At 51.1% G+C, this 25,699-nt stretch overlaps 1 protein-coding gene across 2 annotated transcripts in view; it reads left to right on the top strand.

Moving 5' to 3' along the window:
- The window catches only part of RCL1 (RNA terminal phosphate cyclase like 1), a 57,046-nt gene extending 32,436 nt beyond the window's left edge, over positions 1 to 24,610 (top strand). For both annotated transcript variants that reach the window (XM_030292719.1, XM_030292720.1), the window contains exons 6-9: positions 5,102 to 5,227; positions 9,171 to 9,327; positions 14,137 to 14,240; positions 23,812 to 24,610. In XM_030292719.1, coding sequence (XP_030148579.1) covers positions 5,102 to 5,227; positions 9,171 to 9,327; positions 14,137 to 14,240; positions 23,812 to 23,962 — 538 coding nt within the window. In that variant the 3' untranslated portion in view covers positions 23,963 to 24,610. The remainder of the gene's footprint in view (positions 1 to 5,101; positions 5,228 to 9,170; positions 9,328 to 14,136; positions 14,241 to 23,811) is intronic.
- Positions 24,611 to 25,699: the final 1,089 nt, after the last annotated feature.

The raw sequence follows: 25,699 nt of genomic DNA, 5'->3' as shown, positions 1-25,699 counted from the left end.
AGCATGTGGTAAGTTGCAGCTATTGTTATTTTTATTATTATTGGAGAGGGTGTGGGTTGAAGATGGCAGGTAAGCGGTGAGGACAGCTCTAAATCGAGCCGCCTGAAGGTGGTAGGAAGGGGGTTGGGAACAGTTCCGTTTTCAAGAGTTAGGATGGGATTGAGGACAAGGGCATTAGCAGAGGTATGATGAGGCAGTGTGACAAGTGTCAGGATGTGCTGTGGCAGTGGGGTGCAGTGACTGAGGAGAAGAGCAAGTCTGTGTGACAGCAGTGAGGGCTCAGCCCAAGATGGTGACCATTATGGTGTCGGCTTTGTGACTGTGTGGCCGTGTCTGGCGACAATTGGCAGCCTGGAGGGCAGAGAAGAGAAGGCCAGACGGCCACTCTCAGCTAGGGCTGAGTGTGGATGACGGGGTGAATGACTGGTGCAGGGGATAGGTTAGAGGGACGGGGGGGTGGGTATTGTTGCAGTGACAGACGGGTGCTCCTGGCCGAGTCCTGTGGCAGGGGCTGGCCAGCCTGGAGAAGGCAGGCGGTCAAGGGGTTGGAACCCTTAATGGATTTAAAGGTTGAATGTAAACAGCCCTAAAGGTTGAGTGGAAGTAGGTGTGTGTGCTGGGTAGAAGAACAAGAACTTGTGTGTGGGGAGTTGTCTTTTGGGGTCTCGGATATGAAAAGTAGTACGATTCCAGAGGCCGACAAGATCTGGGTCAGGGCAGGCATTGGAGGCCAGAGGGCTGGATGGCTTGCGCAATGACTTTCCTGGTGGGAGTTTGACAAAAGGGAGAGATCAGGATGTCTTCTTCCCAGGGGTGGGATAGGTGCCTAAAGTCAAGTTTTATGTTTCTCAGGAGGTTTGGGTGTAGTCCTCCTGGGAGGAAAAGAAACGTGGTGTGGACTGACTCTTCAGAGGCCTTGATTAGCTTGAACAGTGAGCCGTGAGGACGCGGATTAGCTGGGGAAGCTGCTGTTGAGACAGAGGGTGCCGCCCGGAGTTCTTTGCAGGAGCCCTCAGGACCAGAGGAGCGTGTCACCGAGCCTCCCGCGCTGTGACCTGTTCTCTCTGCGTGGCTCCCCTGGGGCCCATCTCAGGGCCACGCCCAGCACCTCTGTCCCCGGAGCCCCCAGGTTGGCGCACAATTGTATGGCCTTTCTAAGGTGATGTTCTCTGTGGAGAAATGGAGATGCCGTGCAAATAGGAAGGTTTTTTTAGTTTTCTCTTTAACCAAATACGCATGTACTTTTAGCTCAACCTTATTCTTGTCAACAGGCTCCTGTGTTTTGCCATGTAAATAACCCAGAACGAAACCCTGCTGGTGGCCGTTTGCCTCTGTTGCTGGAAAGTGCGGCAGTCGGTGGCCTTGCGCGTGAAATCCTGCCCACATTCCGGACCGTTTCAGTTTGATTTTTCTCATTTGAGATTTGTGTCCCTCATGCTGTCTCGTGGCAGTGAGCCCTGCTCGGGGCCCATTCTCTGTAGTCTGGAAATGTGATTTGCAGAGTGTGCTGTTTGTTTTGACACAGTCTTGTGGTAACGACATGGGTTCCACGGAGGCTGTCACGCTGGGGTCTCCCCGAGTGGTGTCCCGGGTGTGCACACGCCCTGTGAGTGAACCTTTGATGAGGACACTGGGTGGTGGGGAAGGCTCGGGGGTTGTGCAGAGGAGACGGAGAAAGCCGGAAGAGCCCCGGGTGGAGGGCTGTCCCTTTGCTCCTCCCTGCTTCTCCCTCCCGTGTTCTTTGAGCCTCCCTGTATAGAACCGGCGCCAGGAAGACCCCGAGGAACTCCTCGTGTGGGGCCGGGGCTGGGACCCCTGAACCCTCCTCCCAGCTCCTCGGGGAAGGAGCCACAGTGCCCTCGCTCAGATTCCTGTCTGCAAACCAGATGTGAGCTGCCCCTCTCCGGGACACCCCAAAGGAATGTGGGTTTGAACTGAGATCGCCTTCCTGGCCAGTTTTGGAGCCTGGGAAAAAAAGAGCCGCCTTCGGCAAAACGCTCTAGCTGGTTTTGTGGTTTTTGTAGTTGCAAGTCCGGCTGACTGTGGGTCTGAGCTTGGAGGTTGTATTCCCCATGGGAGGGCCGGGGTTAGAAGAGCCGGCCCTGCTCTTGTGGCTTTAACTGAGAGCGCGTCTTTTCCCTCCCTGACCGGCCAGGTCCTGGGCAGGAGCTGGTGTGGGTTCCTGCCAGCAGCCGTGACTGGATGGTGCGGTTACCTTTTATTTAATGCCACCCACTCTCCTCTCCCCCTGCCTGAGGGGGGGGGGTGGGGAGAAGGGGGACGCTCTGTTTCCGGTTTGTGGCGCTGTCCCAGAAGCTCATGATTTGGTACCTAAGAGTCAAATGAAGAAGCTGGGGGAGAGGCCCAAGATGGCAGTGAGTTAGAATTTGTAGGACAAACTGGTTTCCTTTCTCTGATTGTAGGGAAGGTACGTAGAGCGTCAGTCTGCGTCTCTCTCTTTCCACACCCACACCCGTGTGTGCCTTCTCTGACCTGGAACGCCAGTGAGGGATAGTAGGGCCTGGAACTGTGAAATTGTCTCTCTCGGTTATGGGAGTTCTTAGTGTGGTATTCACGTATGGGCTTCAGAAGGTTCACAGTCTCCTGAAACTGCCTGCAAAATTACGTGGGCATCTTTCTTGGGGAGGGGCTGTAGCTTTCATCGGGTTCCCAGAAGGATCTCTGATTCCTGAAAGGATAGCAGCCTCTGCTTTGAGATTTGAGTCTTGGGCCTGAAAAGCAGTGACTGGCATTCGTGGGGTTCCCACCACACACAAGGCATCGCCAGGCATTCACGTGCATTCTTTCTTTTGAGCCTCTAAACCCTGGGGGTGGGGGGAGAGTATTTTAATTATCCCTGTCTCACTGATGAGGAGGTGGGGCCCCTCATGTGTCTAGCACACTAGACACAGAATGATGGTTCACTGGAGCTGGGACTTGAACACGGATGGTCCGATTCTGGAACTCAGCCTCCACACCGCGCTAGGTGGTTCCACAGTGACTCTGGGTTGTAGCCACCCTGTCCCTCTGCACTGCCAGGATTCTGATGTAGGACTCCACTGGCCCTGAGTTGGAACAGTTACCCACCTGGTTTCCACATCTCTGGAGGGGCTGGAGGGAGGAGGTTGTCTTTGTGAGGTCAGATCTGTTTAATTTATATCTCCGTTCTGTGACTTGGTTGTCCTCAGTGTAAGCTCCGGAACTAGGAATCCATGGCCCTGGCCCCTGGGGTCACCGTGAGCATAAGATCAGTTATTAATGTACCTGAAAGGATTTTGGAAGCCGTGGATGCCGTGGGATTATGTCAGGACAGTGGCGTTGGCGCTCTCCTTAGGAGAGTGGACAGCCTCAGGCTCGGAAGGACAGCACCTGCCCGGTCCAAAGGTAGGAGACCCGGCACTGTTTATCTCAGCTGCCTGTGGTCAGAAGTACATTCTGGACAGAGGTGGTGATGTAACCGGGCTTGGTGTGGGTATTGAAAAATTCCTCTTTGCTCTTTCCCCATTTTAGGTTTGCCCTTTGTGTCAAGTCAAATATTTATCGAGTGTTTCTGAGTACAGAAATAGGGTGTGAGAGTCATCGGAGAGCTCTGCTCTGTACAGAAGCAGAGCCCCTCTCCTTATGGAATGCATGGTCTTGTTGACGGGCAAGGGCAGCACGTGTGTAGATGAAGAGAGGCGTACGGTAAGGTCAAGAGGAGACCACAGCCCGGCACTGGCTGGAGGGTGTTGGGGAGAGAAGGGGAGCTCGGGGCTGGGACAGTGAAGGGAGGCAGTTCAGGTGGAAGAACCTGGACAGTTTGGGTGAGTGGCGGGGTGTCGAGGCGGGGACGAACCCTGAGCAGACTGATCATAAGATCTGGGAGGACCCGGGCTAATTGGCAGAGTCTCACCGCCATGAGGAAAGGTTGATCTTCCGGCAAAGGTGCCGGACGGATCAGAAAGCGGAGCTGGGTGCCAGCCGCGTTCTTTGCAGTCTCTGAGCATTTTGTTTCTGCAGCTCGAATGGAAGTGGAATATGTTATTGACAGTGATTTTTGAGCAGCTGGGCTGGACTGGGCAGACCACACCCCCTGTTCTCCCTGTTGGAGTTGCTGTGTGGGGTGTGTATTGGGGTAGTGGGAAGATCACATGTCCTTACTCGTCCGTTTCCCTAGGCTCTTGTCCCATGTACGTAGCCACCTCTTGACTGAACGCTGCACATCGAAAGTGCTCCGTACTGAATTTTTGATTCGTGGGGTTGAGGAGAGCCGGTCTCCATAATGAAGTCAAATTTTAGAGAATTGTTTCCACTTCCTTAAAAACCAGACTTTTCGCTTGAGTTGCTGATGTCTTTCTCCTTCTCTCTCTGGGGGTGCCCTGGTGTAAAAGTGCCAATTATCAGTATTTTGACTGTAAGGTAGCAGTTGTGAGGAGCCTATCTTGTCCACAAAAGGAGTAATTGATACTTAAATAATTGAAAATAGGCTCTGTTACAAAAACACCCTGTTTAGATCTTTATAAACAGCTACTGTACTGTCTTTCACTGATCTTTTTCTGCTTTTCCTGTCAACAGAACGAGGGGCGGGGGGGGGGGGGCAGTGGATTGGGATTGGCCCCGGTGAGCCCCAGGGTGGTGTGTGTTCTGGCCTCAGGTTCTCAAGGGACTCATCGGTTCCAGCAGTGGGGGGTGGTCAGACAGCAAACACTTCAAAGCGAGCTCGGCTCATGCCAGACAGACAGGCGGTCTTCTTCTCTTGTTCCAGAATTGAGGTGAACCATTTCTAGGGGAAGGGAGGGGCATTGGGTAGGAAGTCTAGGGCAGGGTTGGGAACTTGTTATTTTATACTTTCCAACTCTCTATATCTGGGTGTTTCTCACTGTGATCTTTTTATATAATAATAATAATATAAGAGTTATATATTAATATGATAACAATTGATGAAAATGCTCTAAAAGTTGAGTTAAAGTGTTACCAAGTTAAGCAATTAAAGACAGGTGGAAAGTAGGATGGCTTTGGGAGCTCCGATGTGTTACAGTTCCGCAGGTAGCTGCTGGCTTCAGAACTGACTTTCCTCTGTCCTGGAGTGTGAGCAGGACGCACCCTTAACTGCAGACTGCAGGTACTCCGTGCGTGTGTCCCCGCAGATGGCAAACCGGATCGTGGATTCTGCAAGGAGCATCCTCAACAAGTTCATCCCCGATATCTATATTTACACAGACCACATGAAAGGAGTCAGCTCTGGAAAGTAAGTGTGCGCGTCTAGAGCCTAATTCTGCAGCTACCCCAGCCTTTTTCCAGTCCTGTTCTGATCGAAATGACAGCTGCCAGCTGTGCTACAGGGCAGCCAGAGGGGAATGATTTCAGAGTTAATTTCCTCCCGACTTACTGCCATTGTCACCTGCAGGCATCTTTGGAGCGCCTGCCACATGGAAAGTGTCACAGTGGCCAGTGCTGGAGATGAGGGGTCCAGACCCTGGCCTGGGGGAGTTAAAACCCAGGTGCTTCCAGCTTTAAATCACATCTGTTCCCACAAAAAGTTAAACGAAACAAGTTCGGGGCACCTGGGTGGCCCAGGTGGCTGAGCGTCCGACTGTTGATTTTGGCTCAGATCATGATCCTGGGGTCGTGGGATCGAGTGCCAAGTTGGGCTTCTTGCCGACAGTGTGGAGGCTGCTTGGGATTCTCTCTCCCCCCTCTCTGTCTCCCCCTCTCCTGACTTGTGCGTGCTCTCTCTCTCGCTCTCTCTCACTCTTAAAAAAAAAAAAAAAAGTTTATAAAGTAAACAAGTTCTCCCACCCTGAGTAAATAACAGTTTAGGGGAAAATGTCCTCTGCCGCTGGTCCCAGCCAGTTGGCTTCCCTCTCCATCGAGTGGAACAACACTCTTAGAGCCAGAGAGGGTTGTTATTACAGATTGGAATTGGGTTTAATTAAACCTTTGTAGAAAACCTCACTTTAGAAAATAAAAAGTTAATGATGATCTGTGTAATGAAAATACTTGTTTTAGGCTTTTGGTTGTATATTTAGAAACCAGTAAGTTAGGCAAGCAATTAAGAACTAATTTTTTTATTATGGAAATGTTAAATACACAGAGAAGTTGAAAGGCTAGCACAGTGAACACCTGTGTATTCCTTCTACTTCTAGTTAGCAGTGACTGTTTTGCCAAATCGGCTTTACTTGTGTGTGGGTTTTCTGTGTTCTTGTTTTTGCTGAATCATTTCAGTGTGAACGACAGGATCGCTAACGCTGGGGAGTCTGCAGCTTGTAGGCTGTGTCTCCTAAAAATAAGAACATCAGGGATTGACTTGTGAGTTCAGACCTCGGTGTTTCTCTGAGCAGGAAGTAGCACACACCCACCCTTGTCTGCGGCCCTTGCATCTGAGCTTTGTTTTGACTTCGGCCGAAGGAGAGAGCAAAGGAGGGGTGAGGGTGATGTGGCATTTCTGACCTTGATAAGGCCCATGGGAGTGACGAAGGTGATTTCAGCCACGTGGCAGTGGCTCGTGGTTCAGCGCTGCAGAGGTGAAGACGTCGGAGGCTGTAGTTGGGAAAGGATTTGTGTGCACAGCTGGCCCTTCCTCTGGTAGTTGGGAATGTCAGTGATGGTCCCGGACCCCTTTGGGGCACTGCTCCGAAACCACCGGTGCCTTCCTCACTCGTATGGTGGGAGTGATGGTGCCGCACCATTAGGTCACCATAAAGATGGAGCGATCACCCGCGTAAGCCACTAATGCAATGGCTAGCACGTAGTAGGTGCTGCAGAAAAGGTTCCCTTTCTCTTCCCTTCTTGGCCATTCTCCGGGGAGGGGGATCACAGAGCGGTGGGGGAGGATCAGTGCAGCAGCAGCTGTCTGAGGGGTCTGGCCTCTGGCTCCACCAAAGGGTGGCTGAGAATAGAGCAGAGCGGGCTTGAGGCCATGCTGCCCCCGGCTGTGGTGCAGCTGTTTGTAATGCCATCGACTCAGCTGACCCCCGTGTGCAGTTCAGTCCTGTCCTTGCTAAGGGTGAGTAGGAAGCTCACACAGGGATCAAGATGTGGGCGTGATGGAGATTCGTGGGTCATCAACTCCAAGCCCCACTTAAAAAAATTACGTGTAAGAGCAATGCATAACATCAGGCGAGTGTTTGTTTTCTACATCTCAAGCTGCAGAGGACTCATGGTGACCTTCCTTGTCTGTAATGGAAGTGTAAAGCCACAGGGGGGTATTCTCCTCTTCGAGTTCAGCGGGGGATCCCTGTAGTGAGGTTTGCTGACTCTAAGGCTGAGAGAGCGGGTGCTGAGGCCCGGAAGCCCGGGGACCAGAGGTTCCGGGTGGTCTGCGTCAGCTCGTTGACCAGCGTACGCATTTGCCCGTTGGCTCATTTTGATCCTCGCAGTCAGGACCTTAAAAAAATCTAGTCCTTTACCAACTGGGAAGTTTTGGAGGCTGTCGCTTGCAAACTGTACTGATGCGGATGTTCAGTGAGGTCGCCTGGTGACCAGCTGCTCTGTCAGCATAACAGGCCCGAGGACACACACACCCCAGGTTGGAGGGGAGATACTGGAGGAATGCACACGGAGCTTCGTAGGTTCTCGAGTCCTTTGTTTTTCCTACAACAAATACAGCGTTAAATGGAGCAGTTTCGATTAAACATGAAGTTTATTGGAACAACAACTACACACACTTCAAAAATTTCAGAGATGGAAGAGTCCAGAATTCTTGGGAACTGCAGGTGAGTGGGTTGAAGCAGGGAAGGCAGCATATCTTCTGGTTCTGCGTCCCTCTGTTTTCCACTCTGCAAGCTCTCGTGGCTCCGCCTGTACCACTGAGGGAGCTGGTGCCGTGCCTTCCTCCTGGTCAGGTGACTCGAAGGCCACTTCAGCTTGTCCCGTGGCGTGATGGCTGGGTGGCGCGGTGTCCACTGTAGAGCATGACTCGGAGCGCCCAGAACCTTTGTCCTCAAAGGTGTTAGTTAGTAGCCCTTGGCTGCATAGACACCATTTTCTTTTAAGAAATTAAGGACTGACCAGTATAGTTCTCTCGTACAGTGAGCTCACTTAGTGCATTTGAAACACTATTAATTTTATGATTTTATGCACAGTTTTTCTGAAGCAGGTATCTTGGCTAGTCTTGTGCCGGACACGTGGAAAGCGCTTCAGGAACACATGTGTTGAATTGGGTTAAAGGAGGCACGTGGGTGCCGTGATTGCATGTGGAGTGTACATCTGGGAAGTACACATTTAAAAGGCACCGGGCGAAGTAGACATCTGTGAGGTGTTAAATTTGGAACTTTTAGGGGAGAGAGACTTGTTTTTATTGTTTGTGGACCGATTTTGTTTTGTGTCAGACTGGTTGTCGCTGAGCTCTCTAGGAGCAGGAACACTCGTGTACGTGGTGCCCCACGTCCTGGCCACAGAAGCTTTCCCCCACATGTTTGTTGTGGTGCGTGAACAAATGAGTCAGCAGTGATTCTGGACAAGAAAGGCGTTAGCTTCTGGCTGTTGGTAGTAGAAACGCAGCGGAAGAGGACACGGTGCTAGCTGGTTATCTCAAATGAATTCTGAGGTGGGGATGTTCCTTCATCCGAGGTGTGCCATCCCTGGGCCTTTTCTGGCTCGTGTGGTACTTCCTCATCACGGGGGATGAACAGCCTGATGTTTCAGGTGGCCTCCAGGCCGCTCCTTCCTTCTGGATTGGTTGAGGGCCCAATACTGTGGGTAGAGAACTCTCGTAGGCTTTGGAGTCTGGGAGACCTGCCTTCGAAACGCGTCTCGGTCACTTGCTGGCGGTGTGGACTTGGTGCAGCTTGCTTTGTTTCTCACGTGTTACGCGGGATGGTAATACTTACCTTGCAGACTTACAGTGTCAGACCCCTAGCTCAGAAATTGGCCACTAGTAGGTGCTCGATATCTGGTAGCCCTTGTTAACGCTACTTTATACGTCGGTGGTGACAAACTCTCACAGTGGGGTCTCTCACAGGGTAGGCGTCGGGGGAAAGAGGGGGAAGGCAGGGCCAGTAGGAGAAGCAGTGCAGACTCGGGCCTCCTTTGGTTCCGCCCTGCATGCTCTCGCTAAGTCATTTGTATTTCTAGTGTAAGCCGGTGGGAGTGCTGGCAAGGCTTGGTGTGGCCAGACAGAAGGCCATCAGAAAGATGTGCACCCCCCCACTTTATCAGCTGTACTCACGTCCGTGCCTTTGAATCTCCAGGTCTCCGGGTTTCGGGTTGTCACTGGTTGCGGAAACCACCACTGGCGCCTTCCTCAGTGCCGAGCTGGCCTCCAACCCCCAGGGCCAGGGGGCTGCCGTGCTTCCGGAGGACCTCGGCCAGAACTGCGCCAAGCTGCTGCTCGAAGAGATCTATAGGGTACGTCTCGGCCTCTGCAGGTCTGGGAGCGGTGCCATCAGGGAGCGGTTCGCTGTCTCTCATTCTTACTCCTTAGCAACTTTCTTCTCCTCCGAGGGCTTGAGCCAAGGAATTAACTTCTTCCTACGCATTCAGCAGTTTAGCATTAACTAGTTTACTACATTAGGTAAGCTAGTCAGTGAGCAGAGATCTAGCCCCTCTGGTTTGGGACACAGAGCAGGTAAGTTTAATGGGGAGAGGAAAGAACTGGAACAAGAGAGAGAAGGTGAAAACGGAGCATGTTTGGTGGTGACTGGCCAGGTGAAGAGCAGACACTGCCTTGACCACACAGGTGCCATCTCCCGGCTCCCCCAGTCCGGCCGTAGGGGAATGGGGGTGCGCTCTTCTCAGATTTCTCAAGAGAAACTGGAAATCTGGATTTGTATGTGACAGTTCAGATAGAAAATAATATCAACAGGCCGCATTGTGCAGCGTGCTCTCGAGCACAGAAGAATGTCTTGGGAAGGCAGTCCTGCGTCCAAGCGTGGTCGGGGCTTGGAAGGGTCCGTGCGCGGGACGGCGGGAGTGGGACGTGGCCTGCCCTCTCTGTCGCCACGGTGCTTTCTCTGCCCGTCCAGACAAGCAGCACACACGCTGTGTGTACTCACATGCTGTTTCCTAAGATAGTTGAGGTGACCTCAGAGAAGCAAGGAAGAAATGAGGAAGGAAGGAAAAATGATGGCAGGAGAAAATAAGATGAGCCACCTGAAAATACGTTGTTCGTGACCTTACACGCTTTATTCAGTGGGGAGTCCCAAATCTGGCTCCAGGATCTGTTACCCTGCACTACCTTTTGTCTTGGCTCCGTGTCAGGAAGCCCAGGCTTTCCCCCTAACGTGCAGAATCCAGGCTCTGAGGGACGGTCACTGCCCTGCTGTGGATGCGAGGGCCCACGTTTTAGAACTGAGCACAAGTGGGAACCATACTCTGGGTGATACGCTACCAGATGGCGTGTAGCATTTGTAACCTGTCTTTCTTCTCTAGCTGAAGGGCCTTTCGTCTCTGTATTTGTCTGTGTATTTATTCTCGGACACTAGACATCTCTGTGGTACTTTTCCGGAGTCTCCCGGGGAAGCTTTGCCGTGTTTAAAGCAGCAAAACTCACATGGGAGCCCAGTGAAATAAGACCAGTAAGGCGGGTAGAGTGGTGATTTTTTTTTTTTTTTTCTTTCCTTTCTTCCTTTTTCCACTGTAGCTGATTAACCTCTGAGGTAGGGTGATGCTTGGGCCATGGGTATTGATCCCTGTACAGGCCTCACTAAGGAAAACAGCTTATTAACGCCGTCTACTCCCCTGATCCAAGTCAGCATTCTTGAAAATATGTTACCGGTCCCAGGGTGGAACAAGTAAGAATGAACTGTTTCTTCAGAGTTGATTGAAATGTCCAGGTCTGAGATGGCTCTATTTAACGTCCATCTGGTTAAAATGGAGGACAGACTGTACCTGTCTGCGTTGGAGTGCCTCGATCGTCTGTACGCAGCGATTCAGCTGGGAACTAGTGGAGGGAGGGAATCACCCTGTCGGATGAAATCCTCCCAGAGGAGGAAGTATCTCAACACCGTTCTTGTGCGGCTAGAGTCTGGCCTCCGCTTTTTTGATGCTAAACCAGCCCAATGTTTGGTGCTACATTGAGTGATTTTTTGAAAGACGGGTGGTAACGGGAAGCTGGGAGTGAATGATCGAGAGCTCGCTCTGCCTGTTACTTAGTTCAGGAAGATTGTCATCTCGGCATTTATGAGGGAAGACTGCATCCTGTGGTGACTGGCAGGCGCTCTCTGTGACTGTGGGGACGCTGCTGTCTCTTTCTAGCTGACCTGGGGGCATCAGAAGCATCACGTTACAGAATAGCCCAGTGGGGGCCCACGAGCACAGCTGGAGTGTATGTTACATCCCTGTAAAGAGCAGATTGTAAGCCTCTGGGTGAGAGCACAGCCCATCGTCAGTCCACCCGAGAGGAAACGTGCAATCTGGATTAGGTTATTTTATTTTATTTTTTCTTTACGCTCCAGTTAAGTTCTGTTTTATACCATCGCCTTATGCCTGGACCAGGTTTTTTGCCTTTGTTTTTAATCATTGAGAAAACTGTGTTTGTGTCTGTGATCCTTAATTGTCAAAAGGATGAAAACACTTTTTGCTTTCCTGAATAATTTTTCATAGGTGTATGATATGATATGGTTTAAATGAGTGATAAAATCCATCCCTTGGGGGCACCTGGGTGGCTCGGTTAAGCGTCCAACTTCTTTTTCTCGATATCAGCTCAGGTCACGATCCCATGGTTCGTGAGATCGAGCCCTGTGTCAGGCCCAGCATTCCTGTGCAGACAGCGTGGAGCCTACTTGGGATTCTCTCTCCCTCTCTCTGCCCCTCCCCTGTACACACACAGTCTCTTGTCTTTCTCAAAATAAGTAAATAAACCTAAAAAAAAAAATCCATCCCTTGGAGGGTCCTGCTTATTTTTTTACCAACGTTTTAACCCTCTGGTCTAATCCCTCGTTTCATTTATGTCTCCTCTGTTCCCAGGCCCCCTTGATTACGCCACAGGCTCTCTGGGGCTGCGTTTCTCTTCTGCCTTTCGTTGCCACCACCTGCTGCCCTCCTCGCGTCCGTCCGCCTGCCTCTCTAGCATCTTCTGTAGATCAGGTCTCCCCCTGAGATACTGATCTGATCGATTCATTCCTGTGCTCAGAGACCTTCTCCAGCTTCTCACTTCCCCAAGATAAAGTCAAAACCCTCAACTCAACCTGGTTAGAAAAGCCAGTCTGTGTATGTCCTCTTCTCCCCGCGGTCTCGCCTTCTACTCTGCAGACAGCAGGCAGCCACTTCGTTGGCCTCCTGGCTGCTCCTTGCTGGCCCTGGGTCCAGTTTCCCCCATCCTCCTGCTGTCCCCTCCAGGGCCAGCTCCCGTCCCCCTCCCCAGAGCCCCCCTCTGCTGCCAGCCGGGTGACAGCCCTCTCCTGCTCGCCTTGGCAGCCCCAGTGGCCACACCCCCCTGCTGCATAGCACTGGCTCCACTTGAATTGTCCCTATTCCTGCCCCTGTATCATCTTTGCCACAAGACCAGAGCCACTCAGTACAGGTTCTACACCCCGTGCCTCGGGGGTAGCCCCATCACTCCCTCCGTGGTATCCTGTGCACAGACCCTGACATATTTATCGCACTAAAATATCGGTCTAGCGCGTACTAGAAGTCCATGAGCATGGTAGAATAGCAACACAGTGATAAGAAGGAGAGACTGAAGAGAACAGTTTAACTTTAGACAGTTGTGAGAGGGAGCAAGTTCCGTCAAACAGAGTTAGTTTCCTTGGGCCTCCTGTTCTCCGTGTGGGTCAGGTTTTCCTTTGTAGATGGAAATACGTACGCAGTAACTCTTCTTAAAATTTGCTAAACGAGGTGAATATTGTCCTTTACTATCTCCAGTGGTTTGCGAAGAGCAGTGGATTTTCATAAAGGCCAGCTGTAGCAGAAACCCCTTTATTTTCTGACTGTTGTCACAGAGTGTGATACAGAGAATGTCTGTGCCTGAAAACTGACTTATCCACTACCCTGCCCCCACTAACAGAGGACAGAGGCGTACCCACATAAACAGTGGGTGCACAGTCCGAGAGAGCCTCGCCTCGGACAGGGATGCACTGTGTTAGAAACTGGGTTTCTTACGGTGACGCGTGCCAAATACATAGAGATCCAGGGTCATCCTGCTTTCGTTGTGGACAGTGTTAAGTTTGAATGGTTCGAAATCAAATTACCCCAGGAGGAATGATGAGAGATCAAGACAAATTTAAGGGCACAGATGTCAACAGCTGTCATGCAAGCCTCTGCTGAAGCAAAATGGCGGCAGAGGTGGACAAATTCAAGAGCGAAAGAAGAAGGGCAACCAAAGCAGTTGCATCTCAGGAGAGAGTTTTGTTCTGCGTTCTGATACGGAAGAAAAGGAAGGAGGAGTTGGGGGGAGGGGAATAACGCACCCTCAGTAAGAACCGAGGGGGTGATCATAGTCGTTGCCCAGGTTTAAGGCGTGCACAGGGAGAGGTGGAGGCCCCTGGAGCGTGGCCGGCCGTTTCTGAGTGTGACAGAGTGTGTGCACAGGTGGTGCCCGTGGAAGGTGATGTTCCATTCACGTCACCTTAACTGTGGTGCTCCGTGACAGATCGGATCAGTAGAAGCAACCTTCATTTAGCCCTAGGTATTCAGCTATGGAACCGAGTACACGTTTTTGCCCGTATGTCCTGCCGCAGCTTTAGTTACAAAGGCAGAGTGGCGTTTTTCACTAGATGCACCTCAGTAGACTTGAGTGTCTATTCATTCTCGTAGTCTCCGCGATTGCAGTTCTTTTTTTTTAAATTTTTAAAAATTTTTAACGTTTATTTATTTTTGAGAGAGAGAGACAGAGTGCAAGCAGGAGAAGGGGCAGAGAAGGAGACACAGAATCCAAAGCAGGCTCCAGGCTCTGAGCTGTAGCACAGAGCCTGTCGTGGGGCTCAGACTCATAAACAGTAAGATCATGACCTGAGCCGAAGGATGCTCCGCCGACTGAGCCACCCAGGTGCCCCTGCAGTTGTTTTTATTAACTGTTTACCCCCTTGAAGTTACTTGGTATAAGGATCGCTCTTACAAGACCGGTATTGTGTTTCATTATTGCTTGAACTTTGTTGCCTGCTCTTCTGTGCTTCAGATATTCTGGGTGTCTGTGGTTTGTTTCCTTCTCTCTGTTTTGTTGGTTTTCCATTTTCTGGTTGGTAGAACGATTAATCTTGAAAGTGTTTGTGTTTACAGGGTGGATGTGTTGACTCGACCAACCAGAGCCTGGGTCTGTTGCTCATGACCCTTGGACAGCAGGATGTCTCCAAAGTCCTGCTAGGACCGCTGTCTCCCTACACGTGAGTCGTTTTTCTTCCACCTTGCGCTGTGCCATCCAGTTCAATCTTGCAGTTGCACAAAACCACCCGGGTGTCGTACTGCGTATAGCTTGTCGCCATGAACGCTTGCTCGTACCGTGGCTTACATGAACCGGAGGTTGTCACCCTAAACCCGGTATTTAGTGAGGATTTTGCTTCACATCCTTTCTTGTAGCTTCATCGTTCCTGTGTGTCATTCCCATGATATGAGAGTTACGTGAGAAATACCAGACAGTTCTTTTGTCTGTGCTTTAGATTTTGTTTCCGTTTTAAAGGTAAACTGGTTCTGTTAATAGCTTGGATTTTGTTGTTCTTTAAATCCCTCTTTTCCTTAGCTGTGGCAAAAAGGACTTTTTGTCCAAGATGGTAGGGTGTGAGCAGGCTGGAAAGCCAGAGGAAGAGACAGAGTTCGTAGGCATGCTGCTGGACTAGCGGGGAAGTTAGGGAGGTGAGTTTGAGGCTGTGGGTGTCCTCCAGAGTTGACGGCTAAGGCATTAAAGCAAGCACTCTCCAAAAAGAGCAGCTCTCAGAAGACTTCAGTGATACACGGCACAGGGGGAGAAGCATTTCCCACTGATAGTACTTGAGGTTGCCGTAACAGCCTGTTGGAGCGCTGATGTCTGCGAGTGTGTACTTATCCACTCAAGATCATTCGTACTCATCTGTGAGTGGGGAGCAGGGCCGGCTGGGCCTCGTGGGAGGAAGTTTTCAGGTAGATACGAGACTGAACTGTCCTTTTTCGGTTATCATGGTACCGATGCTGTATGTCTGAAAGGTACAGTACTGTGATAACTGAAGAATGATGGTGCCATCACATTGAGAGAGGGGGCGAGCGCAGCCATGGGGTGCTGCGTTCTCCGCCATGGCTCCAGGGGCCTGGAGACAAAGAGCTCAAAAGACATTCTTAAGGAGGCTTCTTTTTTTTTTTTTTTTTTTTTTTGATTAACGGGGGGAGGTTGTTTTGAACAGGGAGGTGGAAGAGAGAGAGAGTCCATTCTGTTAACAGTGGGGGAAGACAGACTGGTAAGCAGGAAGCCGGTGAGGACCACACGGTCTCCCAATAACTCATCTAAAGTATCTCACAGGACATGGGACCCGAAATTGAGTAAATGGCACACTCACACCAGGGGTCAGCATTGCTGAGATAGACTTGGTAATTCAGGCATTCGGAGAGGAGGAGGTCAGGGCTAGGAGCACAGCACCCCCGAGTGCAAAGATTTGCTTCCCGGAGAGAGTTTCCTGGAAGCTGCTGACAGTCTGCAGCTGCCATGGCCCCTTCAGCCGGGCAGCCGTTCTCACCGCTGTTGCTTTGCCCACATCTGTCCGCCTCAGGGCAGCAGAAGGCCTCCTGCTCACACGGCACCAGGCCCTGTCTTGAAATGCATGTGGTCGTGGGCCATGGGGTTTGGCAGAACGTGGTGTGAAAAACAGAATGTATATTTTTATTTTTCCTTGACGGTTTTTTTTCTTTTGGAGATTTTTTTTTTTTCCTTCAGTTTGGCTACAGGGCCTTTATAATCTTTTCAAGTCAGCAGCCCCTGTGGAGATGGCCAAGATGTGACTGACATTTTTAAAAGTTCCTGTGTCCTCCTTGACTCACTTTTCACCAAACATTAATTGCAGTGTCCTGTCTTCCAGAAACCTTGCCTAAAATTATACCGTCTCCTGGGAAAACAAAGCGGTCTGCTCTGAATGGAGCTTCAGAGGAATAGGACAGATTGTAAAATTATGTGTTTTAAGACTTGGGGCTCGGACTTACAGGACATTTGTCCTCTGGGTTACCTGCCTCCCAGGGCTTCATGTAAGAGGGGCTGCCATGGGTGGGAAAGGACTCCCTACCTTCTTTTTGGTACTTTCTGGTAAGCTAGCATCAGCGTGGGGGTAAGGAGGTTTATTTTTGAAAGCTGTATTTTTGAAAGGATCTGTTTAGGATCCTTTTTTTTTTTTTTTTCTTAATTTTATTTATTTGTTTTTGGGAGAGCACAAGTGGGGGAGGGATAGAGAGACAGGAACAGAGGATCTGAAGCGGGCTCTGTGCCTACAGGCTGACAGCAGCAAGCCTGACGTGGGGCTCGAACTCACAAACCGCAAGATCATGACCTGAGCCGAAGTCGGACGCTCACCCGACTGAGCCACCCGGGCGCCCCTGTTTGGGATCCTTTATCCTCGTGGAAGGCTCTGGTGGTCCAAAGTGACAAAGGGGCAAAGGTGGGAAGAAATATATGTCCTTCAGGGATGCAGCAGGCAAAGCTAACATCGTACTTGTATACGGTGAAGGGTGGAAAGGGATGGAATCCGCAATGAGGACAGCCACACTTGGGAGGAGCAGTTTATCCTAATCCAGTTCAGGAGCTTTTGAGGTCAAACTGTCGCACTTACTTTTATGCGCAGTTAAAGTCCTAAAAATCCGTTTTCTGAAACCTCAGATTTCTAATGAAAACCAGAAGCAAGACCCTCTTTGGTTTAAAGAAATGTATTCTGGCCCTTTGCACATTTTGATTTTTATAGATAGCTTTTCAAATGTCTGTTGACAGAGCACTGGGAGTAAGGAGGATGTTTTTTCTTGCTTTCAAATCCTTTCTGGAAAATAAGGGTCTCTGTGTTCTTCTTTTCCTCTTCCCTCTGTCTTACTTCAGGAGATTGCCTTTGGCTTCCTGTATTACTTAAGAAAGTAAGTCTGTATGTGTGAAATTCTTCAGGAAGGCCAGAGAGATTTTTTTTTTCCCCGTAGAATAAAATAGTGTTGGATGGCATGCCGGTACGTGTATGCTCTATTTCTGTTGACTTTGTTGAGTTTTAGATAGAGTTGGCGGTGGTGGTTCTGCCTTTCCCTCAAAACGCTTAACTTTACAGTTTAGGGGAGGATTTACACTTTATGTGAAAGCAGGTTTAACAGCAAGGAAAATACTAATGAGCATCTTAATTGGCGCTTTTGGAAATTGTTCACGATCGGGGGCTGCAGTTACCAGAGCGTTCTGCGTCCTGCCGGTGCGCAGGCATCAGAGTCCCCCCCTGTATGCGTGTCAGTTCTGGCTCTGCCCTGGAGCACGGGAGACCGTGGACAAGGCACTGAGCGGGTCTGCGCATCTGTGTCCTCGGTAGTGAAGGTGGCTGAGTGGTCCTGCGGCCCTGGGTTTGTGGAGGTGGTATGAGGCTTTAATGAGGCCGGGTACCTAGTCCTCCCAGCCGTGCGGTGTGCCTGACAGAGCTCGTCTGTGCTGAACAGCGAGGTTCCTGCCTCCACATCCCCTCTGTCTGGGAAGTCCAGTATCCCAGTAAGGTCACTTTGGACACCTGGAGGCCTAGTAAACTTGCGTTGGGTATTCTCAGGCCTGAAGTCACCGTAAATTGTCTGTTCAGCGACTCTAAATCTGTGTCCGTTATGAGCAACTTCCTGCAGTTGTTTTACTAAAGAAACCATTCCCATCTTACGTACTATTCCCGAGAATTGTGTAGGGTCGGTTTATTTAACAAGCACTTACAGTATTTACTGTTGTCCAGATGTTGTTTGAAGTGCTTTCAGAATATGAATGCACTTAGTTTTCATGATGACCCTATTGGGGGGGGGGTGATAAAAGCAGGTAGGTACCCTTCGCTGTCCATTTTACAGGTGAGGGGGGTTGGGGCACAGAGAGGTCGAGCCACGTGCCCGGAGGCACATGGGCCAGCCGTGGGGTTCTGACCGAGACAGTCTCGTCCAGAGTCCCTGCGTCCCTGACGCACTGAGCTCTTGTGTAAGAGCTGGGATTGCATCCACGTTGCTGGGCTCCACGCACTTTGCTGCCTGGGGCAGGGTGCCACGCCACATCTTTTCAGAGTCCTCGTTTCAAATTCTGCCGTAAAACGATCTCCTTCTATCTTTAGTTCGAAGTCTAAAATAAATCATGCCACTTTGTTTTTTTCTAACTTTAATAAATGACCTCTTTCCACTGCTTGTGAAGAGCTGGGGAGCGAGAGAGCCTGGTGTCCCTTTTGTCACTGACTGATGGGGACGGTGGGCTCCCCTGGTCTGGCGCACAGCCTGCGAATGACGCCCGGCTGTTTGGGTCCGGTCGCTCAGTTGCTGTCTGCAAGCTGGCGGGGTGCCGCCGCACCTCACGTTTGGGGGTGCTTACGGTGCTGCAGGGCCCTGGCACTCTTATTATCACACGGTCAGAGCCCCAGCACGGAGCTGGCATACAGGAAAAGCACACGATATCGTCAGTTTTCCAGATGAAACAAAATTCGGTTTGTAAAGGCAGCAGGAGGCAGGGAGCCAGGCTGGGAGAGATATGGGTCCCAAGGCCGAGTTCGGCTGAGAGCTCACGTTCACTCTCGGAACAGAGGCCAGCGGGCTTTGGGAAAGCCGCTGTTTGGCCACAAAAAGCACCGCCAGTGTGTTTTTTAAAAGCTGCTGTGTAATGACTCTGGGGACCCCATTGAGCAGGTTCTCTTCCTGTTCCCGGGCCTTTCCCCTCCACTTGCAGAGCAACGCCCGAGGCCTGGGAAGCAGGCAACCCTGATATCGAAGTGCCTTGGTGGAGCAGGAGGCGGGGCCGTCTGTCCGGGTTGTGTCTGTGGAGCGGCCCGAGAGAGCGCTGTCCCGCCACCTCTCATCGCCTCCGCCAGCCTTCTGGAGGCAACGGGGGCTGTGTTTAAGAGGTGGGCGAGCCACCTGGCAGGTCCCGGGCACTTGGGGTTTGGTGGGCAGGTGAGCGGGAGCCCACCGGCCTCCACCTGTTGACCAGCGATGGTGGCGGAACAGCCCCCCACTCGGCAAATAGACAGGAAGACTGCTCTGTGTGCTCCAGGATTCTCTGAAACCTGCTTGTCAGACGGACTGGAGGCTTTCATGGAAAAGGAGGTTGTCGCTTTCGGTTTTGTTCTTCTAAAAACAAATCACTTTTTCCCGAACAACAGCCAGAGAAGCTCACGACAGGTACGGTTGTCTAAGTCAGGGGTTTGGACCTTCGCGCGGGGGTTGTGTAGAAAGAATCCCAGTCACCTCTGCAGGTACACGGAGCAATGCAGGTGGTCGCCGCTCCGCTGAGGGACAGGGCTGCCGTGAGCGCGCCGCACGTCACTCCCGGCTGGCCGGCGGCCGCGTGCTGTGTCCAGCAGGCGAGGGCGCGCGGTGTGCCGTTGGCGTCCGGGGGAGAGGGAAGGGCGGGAGTGGGGCCTCTCGGGCCTGGGTGCGGACGGCGGAGAAGGGCGCCGGCCGGCCGGCGAGGATGTGACTTGGTTAATGACTTGTTTCATCCCTTCAGGAGACCGTTAAGATTTAACGTCGCCTGTGGTTAGGGTCTCGGCTTCTGGAGAACCGGGCCGGAGGCGGGAGGACATTCCGAAGGCTGCCCCCAGCCCCTCAGGCGGGCTTCCTCAGCCGGGCGGGCGGGCCGGCAGAACACCTTGTAAAACGTGGACCCCACCAGGTCCAAAGGCCGCAAATACCCTGGAGCTGCAAATATGCAGGCCTGCATCCTTCTCCGGGAGCCCAGGAGCACGCGGGGGCCCCTCGGGGATTCTGCCAGCTGCCCAGGGGGTCTGGGTTTTCCAGCACAGTCGACTGATTCACGGTGCGGCCGGCCCGGGGAGGCCCTGGGAGCGGAGCGTGCCTGGGCTGCGTTAGCGCTCAGGCCGCGAGAGAACAGACTGTTTTCTCCTTAGAACGCAGACGGGGTGAGGTGGCTGTGCCCTCCCCCTGGCTGCCAGCTGGAAGCTTTGCCCACGGATGCAGCTTGTTGATCCGTGGGTTTGATGTGTTTGTTTTCTCTCCTGGGACAGGCTGGGGGGTGTGGTGAGGCTGGGACAGAGAGCGAGAAACTGAAATGTTCAGTTGGTGAGAAGACCGGGAAGCCAGCAGGGGAAGAAGCGACTTCCCCTCCCTCCCGGGAGTGTGGACGGCACTTGTCAGGACTAGCCCTGGCTCCTGACTTCTGTTTGCTGCCTCCTCACCCAGCGGTGCCCAGCAGCTGGAGTGGCTCTGAGCGGTAGACAAGGTCTTTGCCCTGGAGGTGCTTTACCCAAAGGGGACGGGGCAGTTGTGAGCCCATGGCGCACGAGCAGTAATCGGACACCACGAGCAGGGCCGGGAATGCTGTCCTATCTCAGAGAGGTTGCCGGCTGGGGAAGCCTCGCCGGAGAGTTGGCAGATGGGATGTCGCTTTATTTTTTTTTCTAATTCCTTTAATTTTTTAATGTTTATTTATTTTTGAGAGAGAGGCAGAGAGCAAGTGGGCGGGGGGCGGGGTGGGGGGGAACAGAGAGAGAGGCAGGGAGACCCAGAATCCGAAGCAGGCTCCAGGCTCCGCGCTGTCAGCACAGAGCCTGATGCGGGGCTCGAACTCACAGACCGTGAGATCGTGACCTGAGCCGAAGTCGGACACTCAACCGACTGAGCCACCCAGGTACCCCTGGGCTGTCGCTTTAAAGATGGAGATGAAGAGAGAGCCGAGAAGCGAGGGGCTTTCCTGCGAGCGCACCCCATGCACCAGAACTGCTTTCTGGGGTAGTTACTCTTTCTTCTCTTAGTCCCTGAAATGCTGGTCACGTCAACCGGACGGGGTGAGGGATTGTCCCAGCCCCGTTTCTCCTTTTTGCCCTTCCCCTCCTGTGTAGGTGGAAGGGCAGAGGGACAGGAGGGGGTAGAAAATGCACCCCAGGAGGTGCCCCGCGCTCAGTTGTGTCTACACTGTGTGAGCGCGGGAGCCAGGTTCAGTATGTCTTCTGAACTTCACAAATACCGTATATATGTATTCTAATCAGTGGTGTTGAGATATAATTCACGTGCCACACAGTTTGCCCATTTAAAGTGTGCAGTTCAGTGGTTTTTAGCATATTCACGAAGTTGTGTAACCGTAACCACAAGTTTAGAACATGTTGGGCACCGCAGGTAGAAGCCCTCTGCCCGTTCACAGTGGCCCCTGGCCCTCCCCATGCCCGGCCCGGGCCCCGCGGCCCTGGCCAACCTCTGGTCTGCTCTCTGCTTCCAGGGTCTGCCTCTTGTGGCCACTTCACATACATGGGCTCCTGCAGCGTGTGGTCTTCTGCGTCCGGCTTCTTCCCTAGTGTCAGGTTTTCAGAGTTTGCGCTGTGGCTGGGTCAGTGCCGCCTTCCTTTTCTAGGCCGAATAATCTGCCGTTTTGTGTAGCCACTCAGCAGTTGATGGGCATTTGGGTTGCTTCTGCCTTTTTGACTGTTTTTGAGCAATTTTGTCGCAGACCTTTGTGTCAGGCCTTTGTATGGGCGTATGCTGCTTTTCTCCTGTGCACGTACCTGAGAGGGGAGTTACTGGGTCATGTGGTAGCTTCTTATTTAGGATTTAACCGCCAGACTGGGAACACACCGTGTTCCCTTCCAGCCAGCAGCGAACGGGGGTTCTAACTGCTTCACATCCTCACCCACACCTGTGTTCTCTCTCTTTTTGATTGTAGCCCTTCTATAGGGTGTGAGGTGGGACCCCATAGTGGTGTCTTCATTTCCCTCATGACTAATGATGTTGACCATCTTTTCACATGCTTCTTAGCTATTTGTAAGGCTTTGGAGAAATGTCTATTCACATCCTTTGCCTATCTTTAATTGTATTTCTTGTCTTTCTGTTTTTGTTTTCTGAGTTGTAAGAGTTCTTTATATAATCTCGATACCAGACTCTTATCAGGTATTTGATTTGCAAATATTTTTTTCCATCCTGAGAGCTGTCTTTTTACTTTCTTCATAATGTCTGTTGATGTCCAAAAGTTTTTAATTTTGATGATGTCTCATTTTGTGTGGCTTTTTTTTTTCTTTTCTTTTATCACTCTGCGTTTGGTGTTGTATTTAAGAAACTCGGGGTGCCTGGGTAGCTCAGTCAGTTAAGCGTCCAACTTGAGCTCAGGTCATGATCTCATAGTTCGTGAGTCTGAGCCCCGCATCAGGCTTTGTCAGGCTCAGAGCCTGGAGCTTGATTTGGATTCTGTGTCTCCCTCTGTCTCTGCCCCTCCCCCACTCACGCTCTGTCTCTCTCTCTCTCTCTCAAAAATAAACAACAACACACAGAAACCAATGTCTACCCCAAGATCATGAGGATTTACTGCTGTTTTCTTCTGTGACTTCCATAGTTTTAGCTGTTAGAGGTTCTTAATCCGTTTTGAGTTGGTTTTTATGTATGCTGGGAAGAGAGGGTCCAACTTCATCATTCTGTATGTGGAGTCATTCAGCACCATTTGTTGAACAGATTATTCTTTCCCCATTGAATTATCTTGGCACCCTTTTTGAAAATCAACTCACCATAAGTATGTGAGTTTATTTCTTGACTCTCAATTCTTTCCCATTGGTCCTTATGTCTAGAATCAGTCTTTTGAAAGCTCTTTACGTGATTCCATAGCAGGCCCATTAGAGGCATCTGGCCAGGATAGGGAGTTTGGATGGTTCATTTGGGGAGCAACACAAGGTTGCTAGATATTTCATTATAGACATGCAGACCATCTCTTTTTAACTAAGCCAGTGTTCCCAAACTTGCCTGAAAAGAATCACTAGGGTTACTTGTAAACAATAGATTTCTGGCCCCTCTGCCCTGGGGAGATGGCGCCTGGTAAGGGGTGGGGAGGGCCTGTCTTTGTGTTGGCCTGTGCTTCCAGGCTCTGCCACTGGACCCTTGTTCCCTACCAGTTGTTAGTTGAGTAAAACCTTCAGGAACTTGTGTGTTCAGTGAACACTCCTGGTGGGTCTTCTGGTTGGGCAAGCTTGGGGAGATGTTGAGTTGGCTAGAGCAGACCAGTAGAAGTCGCTTACCTGTCCCATGGTACTTCCGTGCAATTGCTGTTCCCAAGGTGCTGTTGGGATGCAGCCATCATTCTGTCTTAAAGGAGATGAAAGGAAACCGCCCCGTGAAACTCCTTGTCATGTTTACTGTGAGCTCCTCCCTGGCCTCCTGCCATATACACACAAATCTTGTCATATCCAAGTTTCTCCCCCCCACCCCCTCCTTGTTTATTTAAATTTCCATAGTACTTTTAAAGAATATTTAACTTGTCTGCCTCACTAGATTGAACACTTCATGACAGAAGGGATTTTTTGTTGACTGCAACATCCTCAGCACCAAGGACAGTGCCTGGTACATAGTAGACACTCAGTAAATCTGTGTGGAGTGAATGGAAGGGTTTTGTTGCGGTTGAGGAGCAAAGAGAAAGACTTTGCTCTACTTTGGCATCTTCTTGGTTTTTACCTCATGATGCTGCGAGTCACGGGAGTACATGTTTCTCTGCCTGCGCTGCTCAAGACTAACGCTGTGTTTATGTCCCCTCAACTGTGTGGGACCGAATGACTTCTGTGTCATGTACTCACCTTGGACCTTTTAAAAATGTGTTTATCTTGTATCGTGTGCATCTCTATAGGCTGTCTAAATCCACTTTGGAAACTGGCAGGCTGTGAAGAAATACTGTTCAATGAGCTTTGATGAGCAGTTCTTAATTTTAGATATTCTTGATCTGTGAAAGTAAAAGCTTGGGTTCTATGTGGGGGAAGGAGAATTTGTTTTGAAAATCGAATTCCTTTTTCACTCCTTCCTCCTTTTTTTTTTTTTTTTCCTCCTTTTCAGGATAGAGTTTTTGCGGCATTTGAAGAGCTTTTTCCAGATTATGTTTAAAATTGAAACCAAGCCATGTGGCGAAGAACTCAAGGGTGGGGATAAAGTGCTGCTGACCTGCGTTGGCGTTGGCTTCTCCAACCTTAGCAAGACCCTCAAGTGATACTGTCACAAGATGAGGCCCCACCGCCTACAAACAAAGCAGACGCTTGCCACGGACACCCAAGGGGACCAAGTCCAAATTCATCCAGGACAGGAGAGCCTCTTACCTTAAGGATTTCTTCATTTTCCATTAAAAACAAAGTCAGAACATTTAAATAAAAGACCTCTCTGTGTCATGTGGTTTCTAGCCGTTTCTGCAGTGGCATTGACATTCCTCAGGAAGCCCAGTCACGACAAGAGCTCCCGTAGCCCACGGGGAGGAAGAACGTGCCTTCAGGACACAGCTGTGTTGCTGGAGCAACCGCGCCCCTGCATCTCCACAGGGCTCACTCCGTCTGCATCCCCGGCTTCTGTCGTGGCGCTGTTCTCCAGACCTGCAGGGTCCATTACAGTTTCTTCTGCGAGGACTGACCGCTTTGAGCCTCGGTTTCTGGGTAGGGATTAAATGAGATCATATGGGTGGAAGCTCTTTATGTGGAACGCACGTGTCAAAAATTGATAATGTGAAACTAATTTGTCCCTCGTCTTGTGAACGGACTGATACCTTGGAGGCAGCTACCACTCTTCTCCGGTCCGTCACACGTATATGTGGGGGGATGAGTGTCTGGAGAGGGCAGGGCTCGATTAAACTTATTGGATATTTTCTGTATCTCAGGTGTGATGTAGATTTTATTATCTTGTTAAGAAAATTCAAGAAGGGTATTTTATTCCATTGAAATGTATAATGTAACGACATTGATCTCCTGATTTAAACTTCTGTGTATAATAGTGTCAGAATCTGGAATTTTACCCTACTTGCGAGCTAATAAGTTAGGTTATTACCGTTCCGTGGGTGCCAGCAGAAGTCCCGCGAGTCTTGCGTCAGAGACAGAGAATTTTAGTACCTGGAGCACAGCATGCAGCATGAGCTTCATGTTTGTGTCGCTTTCCCTGCCCCCTGCTGACGTGGAGGGACCCCAGGTAGACAGATGCCACGGGAGCCGCAGTTTGCATCACAGCCAGTGAGGTCCGCGAGCCTGGAGGCTCCACCTCTTCCGGCGAGCCTGCTCTTCGTTCCCGATGGGGACGTAGCTGTACCCCTCAGGATTGCTGGTCCTGCAAAGCTTCCCTGGCAAGAACGTGCAGGAACACCCGGCCCGTGCTAGGATGGCCCTGACAACGAACAGAGTCTACATCTGGTGTGTGTACGGGGTCACGGTTGGTAGGCAGGAGCAGACCTAATTCTTTCAACTCGGATTCCCAGTGTTATTCTCCAGCTGGGGGCGGGCGGCTTTTGAAGTAGGGAGAGGGCTTTGCCCCCTAGTCGTCTTCCATGTAGGCCTGACGTTGAAGAAAGCCAGGCCATTTTGAACCGTGGCATGGCACTTATGGAGAGCTTCCCGTGATTGTTTTCTTTTACGCGTAAGACATGAACACGCCCTTAGCAGCTTAGAATAGCGTGCGTGTATCTTCGTGCGTGTGTCTTAGAATAGCGTGCGTGGTCCAGGTTGGACGTCCTGGTGGGCCTGATTGGACTCTGCTTAGAGTCTCACAAGGCTGATGTCAGGGTGTCAGCTGAGCTGGGCTCTGGGAAAGAATGTGCATCTAGCTCGCTCAGGTTTGTGGGGCTGGGCTTCCTGTTTCTGCCTGGCTGTCAGCTGGCGGTGTCCTTCCACTTCTGGAGGCGGCCGTGTTCCTTGTGACTTGCTTCCCTCCATCTTCAAGCCAGCAGCGGTGCTGTTGCATTGAATCTTTCTTG

The sequence above is a fragment of the Lynx canadensis genome, chromosome D4 (genome assembly GCF_007474595.2).
Source record: "Lynx canadensis isolate LIC74 chromosome D4, mLynCan4.pri.v2, whole genome shotgun sequence".
Lineage (NCBI taxonomy): Eukaryota > Metazoa > Chordata > Mammalia > Carnivora > Felidae > Lynx > Lynx canadensis.
This window is presented reverse-complemented; position numbering and strand designations above follow the sequence as displayed.